We start from the raw sequence: 12,743 nt of genomic DNA, 5'->3' as shown, positions 1-12,743 counted from the left end.
ATAGCTACAGCCAAAATTGATCCAGTGCTTGGAGCTCAGTTACTGGCTCTGTGGTCCATCTGCAGGTAGGAGTTACTTCATATCAAAAGGAAAAAAAAAAAAAGTTCTATTCCTCTCACAGTCTGCAGGAGCAGCCTTCAGGAACCACTGCGCCTAAGCCACATCCGTCCTTGTTGCTTTTCCAAGGAGAGTGGTGTTGAAGTATCGTTTCCCCATCTGTTGTTCTAACAGTGGTAGTCTACATCGCCTGTTTACAAGTACATCCACTTTTGGGGATTATCTAGCCAATTTTTCCAACTCGACCTTCACCCTGAAGTGCTCCAGAGCACATTCAAACCAAAGGTGACACCCAACTGGCAACAGAAGCCATCACCTGAGCCAGGAAATCCAGGTTTGCTGCTGTTGTGTGTCACCTTCTCCTGATTCAGACCCCCAGTTTTGTGAAGAGCCTGCAGAGCACCAAGTGCCTCACTTCAACATTTGATCTCCCCTCATGACATGGTCTTCCATCACACTTTCAAATTCAAGCATGCTTTCAAGCATCATCTTTTAAGGACCCGTTCCCTCTGCCTTAGCACAGGCCAGTCAGCCTTTTGCCCGTGAGAAACATAACTTTTTCCTAAACAGAAATCCCAAAGCAGATTCAACTTTCTAGAAATGCCAAATTTTCTAGCCTGAGGCAGAAACATGTGAACATGCACCCGAGAAACTCTACATGCTGCCCTCGGCCCCAGAAGACCACATGGATGCAGAGAAATCACTCCACAGAGGCTGAGTTGGTGAGTTAGAAAAGCAATATGCATCAACATTCAATCCGAATCAACAGAACAGGCAAAAAGAATAAAAGCAGGATCACAAAGAAACACAAACAAAAGCCGGCAGCCAAACTTTTGTTTGAAAGCCTGTCAGGTCTAGACTGCAACGGGTGAGGAAGGAACAGCTCGAAACCACAGCTGCTAATGGTTATGGATTTGGCAATCAAAATGTCTTTGTTAAAAAAAAAAAAGTTAACTGCCTTACTATTGAGGTTACAAACCGCAGCCTTGATGCATTGTTGCAGTCAACATCCTCCCTGCTGTTTTTGAGAGCTTACATCTGCTGCTGGCAGATCATGTGCTGGCATAGGCTCCCTTTGAGAGGATGCACAAGGAATTTTGCTAGCCTGCCTTCCTTTCCCCTTCTTCCCACATGATGCCTGTCAGTCCTTGCCTGCTCTGCCCCTTGCATGCTTAGCTGGTACACAATCAGATCCAGACACAGCAGGCTGGGATCGCCACAGGATCCTTCCCCCAGCCAGTCAGATCCATCTGGTGGGTATTCTCCACATCCCAGCCTTGAGCCCAGCTCTCATCGTGTTCCTACACCACAAACTGTACTTGGATTCAAAGGGCAGGGGAAGCAATAAAAATGTAGTAAGTAATAACAGGACTTTGAAATGTAGATTTAATATTCAAACTTGTGCTAGTGTACTCAGTTTTTAAAACGCTCAGCATTCTCCCAGGGCTCGAGTCTGCAGAGAGACCCAGAGGACTCAGTGATGCCAGCAAACACTAGGCACACTGCACCCCCCCTGCTCTTCCTGAACTGGCATCACAGGACTTACAGCCACCAACACCCTTCTGCGGCTCAAATCCCAGCCTGAGAAAACACTTGCCCATGGTAAACCCTGGAAGCAGGGCGAGAAGGGCTTGAGACATTTATAGAATGCCTGACAACTGTCGGGGGGAAACTGGGTGGACTTGGAAAAATGCTCAGTAGTGTACTAGGCTCAGCTGAAAAAGCAGTTTTCATTCTGCTGTACCAAGGGACAGCAGAGGCAAGCCTAACCTCTGCTGCAAAGCAGCCCCACTGCCCACGCTGTCCGACAAGCCCTGGCAAGGAGGGAAGAGGCAATGGGGAGGAGGAGACCAGGGGAAACCAGGGCACCTGCTTCTAGTTCAAGCAGCTCACAGTGCCTGCACCCTGCCAGATACAGTCAGACAGCTTCAATCAGCTTCATAAAGTCCTTTCATAGACCAAGACTTGCAAAGCAAAGGGGTAAAATAGCACAGCCGAGCACAGCAGGTGACGGAGATCAACTGAACTTTGGAAAAAACCTAACTCTGTTGAACCCAGCCTTGTGCAGATAAGGCATCTGCATGCCTGCCCTGGTTTACTTCAGCAGCCACCACCCCCCACACAGACCCTTGCTGCTACTCCCCAAGGAGGCATGACGCTGTTGGCTGCTTCCAGCTGTTGATTCAATCCCACCAGCGTGATGGGTTTTCTCACAGCCCAACGCGTGGCAGAGCCAGGATATGCATCTGAGCGACCGGTCTGTTCGGGGTTATGAAATCGATGACATGCTGATGAAAGCTTAAGCAAGCACAGTCCTTCAGCATTCATACATTTACCGCAGTGGTTGTATTTTATAGCTTCCAGCTCCCCCGTCATTTGGGGTCACCACCTAAAGGGTGGTCAAGGCTCAACCTGGTGGAGCTACAACTGGACAGAGAGGGTATGAGGCACCTGAGCAGCAGCTCAAGGTCAGTTTCACCTAACCCTCAGTTTCAAGATTAAATAAAAACCCAAACACCAAGGCGGCAGCAAGTATCAGTGACCACATCTGAAAGAAGAGAAAAAGAACCCCTGACTGGTTTGCTCAAATGGTAGCAGAGGCTAAGTCCACAGTCATCATTAATTAAGTCATATGCTTCAGCCTTGGCTTGGTTTTTTCCCCAGGGTCTAGGAAACCAGAGGAGAGGGCAAGCTAGCCTCTATCATTCGATTTCTTTGGCATGTTAATGCATTCCTAAATTAATCATCATCAAGTGACAATCTCTCCTTCATCTTAACAGACTGAGCAGTGGCCTCAGTAAACCTGCTGGCTTATGTAAGTCAGCTGGAGCCTTAGAAGAGTCTCTGATGAAAACCATAGCACTTCACATAAGGAAAAACTCCCCAGACTCTTACCGTCTATAATCCAAACCAGCTGCATGCCTGCTCTGCTGTGCTCCTAGAACCACGAACCAAGGGGGCTTTATGCAGTGAGAAACCGAATAAAGAGCTGCATCACCCGTAGGTCCCTGCAAGCCAGACTAATGTCTAGTACCACTTGATCTGGCATCAGGCTACACGCAAAAGACAAATTCAGCTAAGGAGAATTCAAGAACCTGTAAAGTTCAAAGACTTTTCATCAGCTGCAATCATTAACAGCCACCTAGATTGCTGCAGAAGGAAGCATATCTGATCTAGCCTTCAAAACCCTGCTAAAAATCATTCATCGGTTGAGGTGCAGCAAGTAAGCCTCAGGAATGAAAAGGTAAATATCCCACTGGTGGGGGGGGGAGCAAAGGTGCCAGTAAAGCCACAGCACTGCACAAACAAGCATTTGTCTTGCTCCAGGCCTAGACTAGGAAACCTATACTTTAGGGAGAAGGTCCTCACAAAAACTCTCTACATATTTATACTGTTGTTCGAAGTACACATCAAAGTATATGTTTGTGTTTCTCCCTCTCATTAACTTCTTTCTTAGGAAATTATTACCAAGGGGCTATTGTTCCTTTATTTGGAGATAAAACAGGCACCTTCTGGAGTCTAAATATAGAAATTTTCTACCCTTCTTCCTCACTCCTATTTGAGAATTTGAAGCGAGTCCTTTATGTATGCTTGGCACCTGAGTCTCTTTTGGGTTTTTTGCTGTTATTTTCACTGGGGGGGGAAGAGGAGGGCAAGAGATTAAATGCAAATTTCCTGAGAGGGAAAAATGGAGCCTATTTAAATGATAGTTGCAATCTCATGGCACAAAAATAGCTTAGACATGCTCCCTTGTGCAGATTTAGGACATTAAGTGATCACCTAGAAATGAAAAATAAACACTTTACTCCCGTCAAACATAATTATCCAATATTTCAGCCCGAGATAATAGCTACATCTAGATATTGGCATGTGTGCATGCTTGCATTCAAAGTAAGTCCAAACACACCTATCAACTACTAAAATAGCAGCAGCGGAAATGTTCTTTTTTCCAGTTAAAGTAATAGTCTCTCAGATCAAAGTCATTAGCAAAATGAACATGGACTTCAGAGCACATTAAAACAGCATAAATGTAAATACTTCCCTGCTTACTTTAGACTCTTGCCAAGCCCTGCCTGCACCATCCCATGTTTCCCCAGTGAGCACTGCTGAAGTCACCGACACCTCATGCAGGAAAAGAAAAGGCAGCTCCTTGCTCTGCTCAAGGTGTTGGTGACGTCAGCCCCAGAGCAAGGAAAAGCCGCCGTCAACGCTCAGATCTCAACAGGGGGAAAAAAGTTTCCAGGTCACCTTTAGCGCCGAAATGCATAACAAAGCAATCATTCTGGTCTCAACCAAGGCTTTTTGGGTGGCTGCCATGAAGAGAAGGAAATGAGCCCAGAACACGCTCTGAGGAGGTGCAAGATGCGCAAAGCTCAACTGGAAATACTGAGATTTAAGAGCCACACAGAGGGATCTCCTGGCAGCAACCAACCACCCACTCTGAGCAGCAGGGCTGAATTCAGAAAGCAGCTTTTCCTTCAGTCCCCTGTGAACAAAGCAGGTGACACTCTATACCTGGGGTGGACTTTTCTACCTGACAATAACTTCTGCTCCTAGGCCAGCTTCAGTCCAAAGATCACAGCTCTGAGCAGTAAAGTTCAGTGTAAATAACATCTGCCAGGGAAGCACTGCTTTATTTTCCATGTGGAAAAGAGACCCAGAGGAATGGATTTAACTAGTTCATGAAGTAGCACAGCTGGGATTAGGGCAATGTCGTCTGATGTGATGCTGATTTTAATCACAAGGACATCTCTTCTCTGCTCTTCCTCTGCTCCTCACCAGCTACTGCACACAAGATCCTGTACTGCCATCACTTCTCACACAGCCCTGAAGATCTGCAAACCACTTCAATAACATCAGTTGGGTTTCAAATATTTTATGTAGGGCAGAGCTGCAAGACTGACCCCTCTGAAGGGGTTATGCAAGGCCAGACTTACATGTCTGATTATAATGCAGATAAATAACCAGTCCCTAATGATAACGCAAGCTCTTGGGGCAGGGACTTGGTCCAAGTCTGTTGGTGCAGCATCCAACAAAATGGACCATCACTACTTGATCTTGTTTTTATTGAGCACAATTATATATATATATATATATATATAAAAGTTAAATGAGGATAATGATAGAAAAATACCAACAGGGTGCCACTAACATCTTCATTAGCAACCTGAGAGAGGATGCAAATAGCAACGGAATTAAATCTGCAGATGATACTGAATAGGGAGTGGGTGACAGCATCAAAAGGACTGCGGAGGGACAGACCAGGAAGAGTTTCCCTTGCCTACAGGAACAAATGGTCACAAGAGTCAAAACAATCTTCCATGGCTGCTGGAAAAGGCAGGACCACCACCAAAAGACAATAAGCAAGACAGAGAACCATTTCATCTTTGGGTGGTGGGTGTAATCTGCAAATGTGGCTTGTCCTGCACTTGTGACATGATTTCTTCTGGAAAATGCAGAAGCTTCAAATACAAGTTGGTGAAGAGGGTCAAAGCACAGAGCCCAAAAAGAGCTCTGCAGTGGCTTAGTCTCCAAGAGGTCTCTGCTGCTGTATCACACTACCTCACTTGCTAACGTATTGCAGATCTTTAGAGAACAGTCAATGTTTTTTGCACACAGTAAGTGGCAAAACCACATCATCTTCCCTTCCCTCTCCCCCTGAAGCTAGAAGGAGTCTTTGTACACTGAGCAATGGCTGGATTACACTGCTGACAAGTGGCTTTGGTGCTGGCTGCTGATGAACCTGGACTGAATCATCAGCATGAGCAACAGGGATTTCCTACTCCCAGCGAAATCCAACACAGATATCGGATCTGGCAGCGCACACTTCTTCATCTTGCTAGCATTTGCAATTAAATTAATCTCAGCTTCCTTTAGATGCACTTGCTGCTCATGACAGTCCACAAAAACCTACATTTCCTCATAAAACAGCTTCAGAAAGATGCTCAGATCTCTGAATTCGATCTTACAAGCTAGGGAAATGAACACTGCATAAAGCAATCCTGGGGGAAAAATGGACAAAATCACTGTAAAAAGGCAACAAGTTGGGAATTATAAATAGTTTGGAATATGGGAGCAGCAAAAAGCCAGTGAAATATAAAAGAAGTGCCATGGCACTGAGAACAGAGGTAAGTCTCTTGCCAATAGGTCTGAGAAAGAGTGCTCCTGGAATACACTACCCTTCCTTTAGTGCCTCTGTGGCCAAGCAGTGCCAGCAAACTGGGAGGAATTTATAGAGAACATAGCAAATTGTGAGGCTCCTCTATGGGAAGACTAAAAGCTAGTTATCTACAACACAATTTCCAGATTGCAAGAAGCTATTGTAAAGTTGCAGCCATTTTACCAATGCCTGAAGAACATACCCATGAAGAAAAAAGAGGAATTGTTAAAGAGAAAAGTTTGCAAGAGACCAGGACGTACTTTTCCACCACTGTTACAGGCAGTGGTAGAAGGGCGAGTATCTCCATTTAAGACCAAACTGCATATTAGTGGATGCTACCGAAGAAACACCCTACACTAGCCCCAGTGTCCTTTCCTCTTCTCCCTCGAATGGCTTGCTCCCATCCAAGGCCAAATACTCCTGCAGATTCCATTGTATTCCAGTCTCAAAGCTCCCTCTGCTGCTCGTACTCCAACCTCCTCCCCTTTCTGCCCATCACTAAGAGACGCAACCTCATCAGAAATACTCTTTATCTCTAGTTTCAAGGTATCTCTCTCTGCTAAAAAACCTCACAGGGTTTGGGAAAGCTAGGAAAGCACTTCACAAGAAACAGCCCGCAGCTGCTGATGCCTCTCCAACCCTTCATGGAAAGAAGATGCCCAGCAGCCTGGTGTGTCCTCCTCCTCTATCCCAAGGAATCCATTTATTCCATCTCACAAGATGGTCTTGGTTCACTATCAAGCCCTACATGGTCTGGTGATTCCCATATAGACCAAACCTGACTCCTACAAGAAGCAGTCGAGTGAACAGGCATCAAAGGGTATCAGGAACAGCTGTGCTGTGCTTGGTACTCAACATAGGCTTTGTAAGTTAATAAAACACACCCTAAGGAAAGCTGCTGCTCCAGATTTTGGGCATGGAGTCAGTCACAGCATCACAGACTCAGACCTCAGGAGGTCTCTAGTCCAACCTCCCGATCAAAGCAGGGTCAACACAGAATTCAGACGAGGTTTTGTCTTGTTGGATCTTAAAAATCGTCATGGGTAGAGACTGCACAAACCCTCTAGGCAATGCCTGCTCCATTCCTTGGCTGTCCTCATGGGGAATTTTTTTCTTAAGTCACATTGAACCCTCCCCTTTCAATTCATGACCTCTCTCAATTTATTGTCTCTCATCCTCTTGCTGTGTACATCAGCAAAGAGCCTCGCTCCCTCTCTCTATAATCTCCTTGCAGGAAGTGGAATGTCTTTCTTCTTCCCCTGCCTCTCTTCAGAGGGCACATGCTCCAGCCCCCAACCATCCTGGTGGCCTCCACTGGATGCACTCGCAGTTTATCAACATCTTTTTTGCAACCACAGAATTCCAGATGTAGTTTGCAAAGAGGAGTAATTACTTCTACTGGCCATACTGGGCCATCATGCCACCAGACCTCCCTGCTGCCAGGGCTCCTGTTAGCTCGCTGGCTGTCAAGATCCCCAGTGCCTCTTCAGCAAAGCCACTCCCCAGCACTGATGCAGGGGGTTAGTTCACCCCAGGTGCAGGGATTGGTGTTGAGCCTTCAGGAATATCATTCCAGCCCTTTCCTCCAGCCTGTCAAGGTTCCTCTGAATGGCAGCCCTGCTGCTGAGCATACCCACTGCTCCCCCAAAGAGCAGCATTCGCAAACTCATTGTGGGGCACTCCACCTACCCCTCCAGATCATGGCTAAATGTATTAAATAGAAGTTAGAGGAAAAAGCCCTGATAAACACCACTTTCAAAGAGATTATGAGGCAACCACCACTGCACTTTGAAGCCCGATGACCCAGCCAGCTGTCGACCCTTGAAGTCCACCCACCCAGACTATAATGACTCATCTTGGATGCATGCATGCTGTAGGAGACCAAGCTAAAAGTTTGTACAAAGTAAAAGATATTCACGACTAACTACTGGATCGCAGAAGGTCATTGGGTTAGTCAAGCATGATTTTACCCTTAGGTAAATCCATACTGGCTATTCCCAATGTCCTTCTCCTCCATGTGTCCAAAACTGGCTTCCAAGAGGAGTCGCTCTATGAATTTCCCACAGATAAAAGTGAAGCTGACCTGAAGTGTCCATGATCATCCCTCCTTCCCTTTTTAAAGATGGATGTAATTAAGTCACCTCCCTACAGTTATCAGGGTCCTATCCCGATCTCCATAACCTTTCCAAGGTAAGAGTGGCCTTACAAAGTCATGTACCACTCGGCACATTTGGGTGCACACCATCAGCATCCACAGGCTTGTATGCATGAGATTTCTCAAAAGATTCCTAATTCAATCTCCCTTCACTATGGGTAGTCCCTCTCCAATACCTCTAAGCACGAGACCTCTGGGAGATCTTGCTGGTGAAGCCTGAAGTGAAGAAGGCCTCAGTACCTCAAACTTAACCTGTGTTCCTGGTCACCAAATCACCTGCCTCACTCAGAAAAAGGCCACTTAAATGTCCCTTAACTGCCTTGGGAGTCTTGATCCACTGTAATCTCCAGCTGTCCCTCTTTCCCCTGTATCTCAGGGCTCTGCATGTCCTCTCTGCAGGGTCTCCAGGAAGACCCTGTGGCTCTTCTGTCCATCCTGCCTGTTGGGAGGGTGCTCACCTCTTCCCACAGTTCTTTCTCCTGGTGACTCAGTGCCCCAACCAGAGCACAGCTTTCACCGGTGAGGCCACTGTGACCTCCAGCTCCAGGAAGAAGCACCAAGCAGTTCCAGCAGCTACAGACACCTCTGCTTGGGCCAAGCTACCCTCTCTTAGGTCAGGGTAGCTGATCCTGCTGGCACCTCAGGGCCAGGGACAAGGTCCCATGGCACACCACCACCACTGCTGCAGTGGTCCACATTTCCACACTGTCTTGAGTTTTCAGGTCCCTTCATATCCTCTGCGACACAAATCACTGCAATAACTGCAAAGCCTCTGCTGGCTGTGCTCCGGGAGTGGTTTGCTGCATTCCAAAAGCAGCCAAACAGGTACTTGACCCTTCCTATTCCAGAGTCCTCCCTGAGATGGGAAGATCAGCATTGTTATACCCAGGGGTAGCAAAAAATTGCTGACTGGCTAGGCAAAACTTGGAGTAATTCCTTCTATTACAACCCCATGAAGCTTCTTCAAGAGAAACAATCAGCACTTTAGAAGCCATATCCAGGTAAGATGTAAGCTCCCAAGTTTGCCAAATGAGGATGAAACCCAGAAATTGACATTAATGCACTGGAGTCACAGCAAGGGAAGCAATGACTGACATGTCATGCCCTTGCAGCATGGTCTCTCAAGCTAGTCTTGGTTTAATCAAACAGGTGTCAGTGTTTATTGAAAAGGGTTTCAGAGTGGGTGAGAAACTCATTTCAACTAAACTACCTCACTGGCAGAGAGGCTGACGATGGATTTAGTCTGTGTTAGTCCACTGCTCCCTTCCACCCCTGCTGAAATGCATTTTCTATATATATTCTCCTTCTAGCCATACAAAACTGCATAATAGTTTTATCTCCTCTCAACACAGTCTAAAATCTCCATAGTCTTCTCTAGAGCATCTCCTGGAGGAAGTTACACAACTTCAAGAGTTTGCTGGCTAACACAAGCTTGTAAAGGTTTATCTGCTATACTCACCTGCTCATTAAATTGCTCTTGTGATAAACAGTCGGTCATGTCCACACAGCCTAGGAGGCACCCCGAAGGATAATCGCTTGGAAAATCCACATCTGCATCAAAAGAAATATCTCTTCAGCAGGACCACATCCCCACACATGTAGCTGGGGTCTTCTAACCCCCAGATGCCTTTCCCTCTCCTCCATGCTCTTCTACTTTTTGAGGCACAGGAAAACAAACAGCTATTTTAAAACCCTGTTGTTCTTCTTCCACCTCAGGATCTTCATCATGACAGAACTATGGTTGGGAGATGCAATTGTATATACATCTTTTCCTAGTCAGATTCTGACAGAGGAACATATAGTGCAGGAAGAGCTCTTTGCCCTGATGAGGAAGCAGACAATCCTTTTGTATAACATTTAAACTAGATGACGTGCAAGAACACTGCACAAACAGGCATGCAGTGCAGCCAACAGCATCCTCCTACCCACATGACAGAATAACATCTTCCTGAGAACCCGTGACTCTTCAATCCTGATTTCTGCAAGGTCAGAATACATGAAAAGCCTTTAACATCGCTGTAAACAGACTGAAGCACAAGCCACTTCACACACAAGCAGGCACACACTTGACAGCTTGTTGCTTGAGCCAAGAATAAAATAAAGTCCTCTGCCATCAAAAGCTATCACAAGATTCAGGTGCAATTGAACAGTGTTTGTGCTTGGAGTACATGACCAGCTAAAGGATGGAGTTGAAGTCTGCCACCATAACCACTCAGCTGACAAAATGCAGAAAGGATGAAGAGAATTTCAAGAACAGAAGGTTGAAAAGTGAAGCAGTAATAACTGCTCAGCAGAGAGGGCTTTCTCACACTGCTCATTATGTGGCTCAATGTACCAAATAATACAAAGATCCAAGGAGAGAAGTTCACCTTTGCGGAGCAGCATTCTGTAGGTGGTCTCCAGTTCAGAGATTTCCTGAGGGGAAGGTCTTTTAGCAGTAGCTGCAATCCATAACCGCCCTCTATGCGATGTGTACCAGGTCCTGCCCTCCACCCTAGAGAACAAAGGAGAATTTATGACTTAAATTTCAGCAGAAATCACCCACATGGGCAGATTTTTCAATCGAATGTTTCGTTATGCAATTCCTGCTGCTACGCTTTGCCCTAACTATTTAAACTCAAGCAACGTGTCAGGACTACAGAGAAAAGCTGAGATGGGCAACAAACAATGCCACAAGCAGAGCATGTCCTCACAGCTTTAAAGCAACAGCAAAAAAGGACATCAATCCCTTGCAAGTACAGCAGTATGCCAGACATGATCGTAGGACAATCTGCTCATACAATTCCCTTACAAGCTCAGAAAGTTCCACACAGTAAGCATGCAACCCAGGGAGCAATAACGGACCATGCATCTGTATGAAGCAGTCGTTAGCTGCAGCTCTCAACGATCCCAGAATGGACACTAGGCATCAATGCTGCAACTGTAGCGGCGTGGCTGGCAGCATCCCCAGACCGCCTGGGTGCAGAAGCTGGGCACGTTAAGATTTACAGTATCTTTAGCTTGGGAAGTGAAAAAAGTTTTGCTCTCCAAAATGAAAAATTCTGTGATGGAAAGGGGAAAAAAGGCTAAAGAAGATTCTTTGTTCTATATTAATTGTGGGAAAGGTGAGTCAACATGCCAGGGATGCTGGGCTGAAGCAGATTCTCTTTGTAACCCGATTCCCAGCCCAAAGGTGAAAAGTTTTACAAGGTTTCTTTTTAAACAACCCCCACGCCACTGTTGGCTTCTTTATGATGTACAAAAAACCAGAAGAGCACATTTCACATTTTCAGCTTCTTTGCCTTTCAAATTCCAAAAAGGTATGCCCCCACTATATTGCAGAAGTCTCAGGCTCTCTCTAAATTTACCCACTGTGAAGAAACTTGTACCTTCTAGGTTAGCTACTCTCATGAAAAGCAGGTTCACCAGCTTCTTAAACCATCAGTACACCAGACGAGGAAGCATGGCTTCCAAACTGGAAGCTATCAGTAGGTATCAGTTGCTGTATAAAGCAAGCAAGTCCACAATGCTCCTCTGAGGAACACAACTTTCCATCTGACCTATGAAGCAAGAGCGGACCAGGATACATCACAGTTCAGGCCACCTCTTTACCTTTTGATTCCTCTTATGAGCAAGGAAGCCCAAGGCTGGTGCATGCTGAGGCACCAACCATCATCTGAGATCTCCTGCAACTCTCGATCCTGAATCCGCAACCTGTTCCGCTCCAAGCCAGACTCATTTCCAGCATCCATGGAACATACAGCTTTCCTGTGTGGGAGCAAACCAGTTTGGTCCACCCACTTCAGAGTGTTCAAAAGAAACAAGAAAAAGGTTAGCACCTCTCTAGGAATAATGTATATCAAGTGCAAATCCAATTTGAAGGTTTCCTGCATTTAAGGACAGAGGTATTACTCTTTTTGGGATCACTCTTCTTTCTTTGCAAGCTTGCTGTGCTTACACGCCATACTTTGGCAGTAGAAAAAGCAAGGTCATACTTTGGCAGTAGAAAAAGCAAGGTCATGCTCAGCTCTGTGCAGCTTTTCCTTTCTACACATCACAACTAAACTATGGATTTAAAAAATACATCTACCTGCTGGTATTTCAGAGCACTCACAGGAAGATACAATTTTCAAAGCATATCCACAGTCACCAACATTCAAAACTGGAAGTGTCCAACCTCCAAATGCTTAGCATACACCAAGAACACGACAATTAAAGTAGAATAAGAGGATAGAGATTACGCCCTTTGGAAACTGGAAATCTGGCAGAAAAGGCTTCATAAATTGAGCTGAAAAAGTGCCAGAACCTTAGGCTGACCCTGAGAAATTCTTCCCCATTCCTGAAAAGGAGGCAGGAGACTAAAACTCAGATAAACCAAGCCTACCAAGAGCC

General features: G+C 45.9%; 1 protein-coding gene across 3 annotated transcripts in view; it reads right to left on the bottom strand.

The window, feature by feature from the left end:
• TRIP4 (thyroid hormone receptor interactor 4) overlaps positions 1–12,743 on the bottom strand; it is a 51,158-nt gene that overhangs the window by 28,638 nt on the left and 9,777 nt on the right. For all 3 annotated transcript variants that reach the window (XR_008822862.1, XM_056344850.1, XM_056344849.1), the window contains exons 9-11: positions 11,964–12,151; positions 10,742–10,866; positions 9,832–9,923 (exon numbers count right to left, since the gene is read on the bottom strand). Coding sequence is in view for 2 of the 3 variants with exons in the window: in XM_056344850.1 (XP_056200825.1) it covers positions 9,832–9,923; positions 10,742–10,866; positions 11,964–12,151 (405 nt within the window). In the remaining variant the exon portion in view is untranslated. The remainder of the gene's footprint in view (positions 1–9,831; positions 9,924–10,741; positions 10,867–11,963; positions 12,152–12,743) is intronic.

The sequence above is a fragment of the Falco biarmicus genome, chromosome 7 (assembly GCF_023638135.1).
Source record: "Falco biarmicus isolate bFalBia1 chromosome 7, bFalBia1.pri, whole genome shotgun sequence".
Taxonomy (NCBI): domain Eukaryota; kingdom Metazoa; phylum Chordata; class Aves; order Falconiformes; family Falconidae; genus Falco; species Falco biarmicus.
Note: the sequence above shows the minus strand (reverse complement) of the source record. Positions and strands in the feature narration are given on the sequence as shown.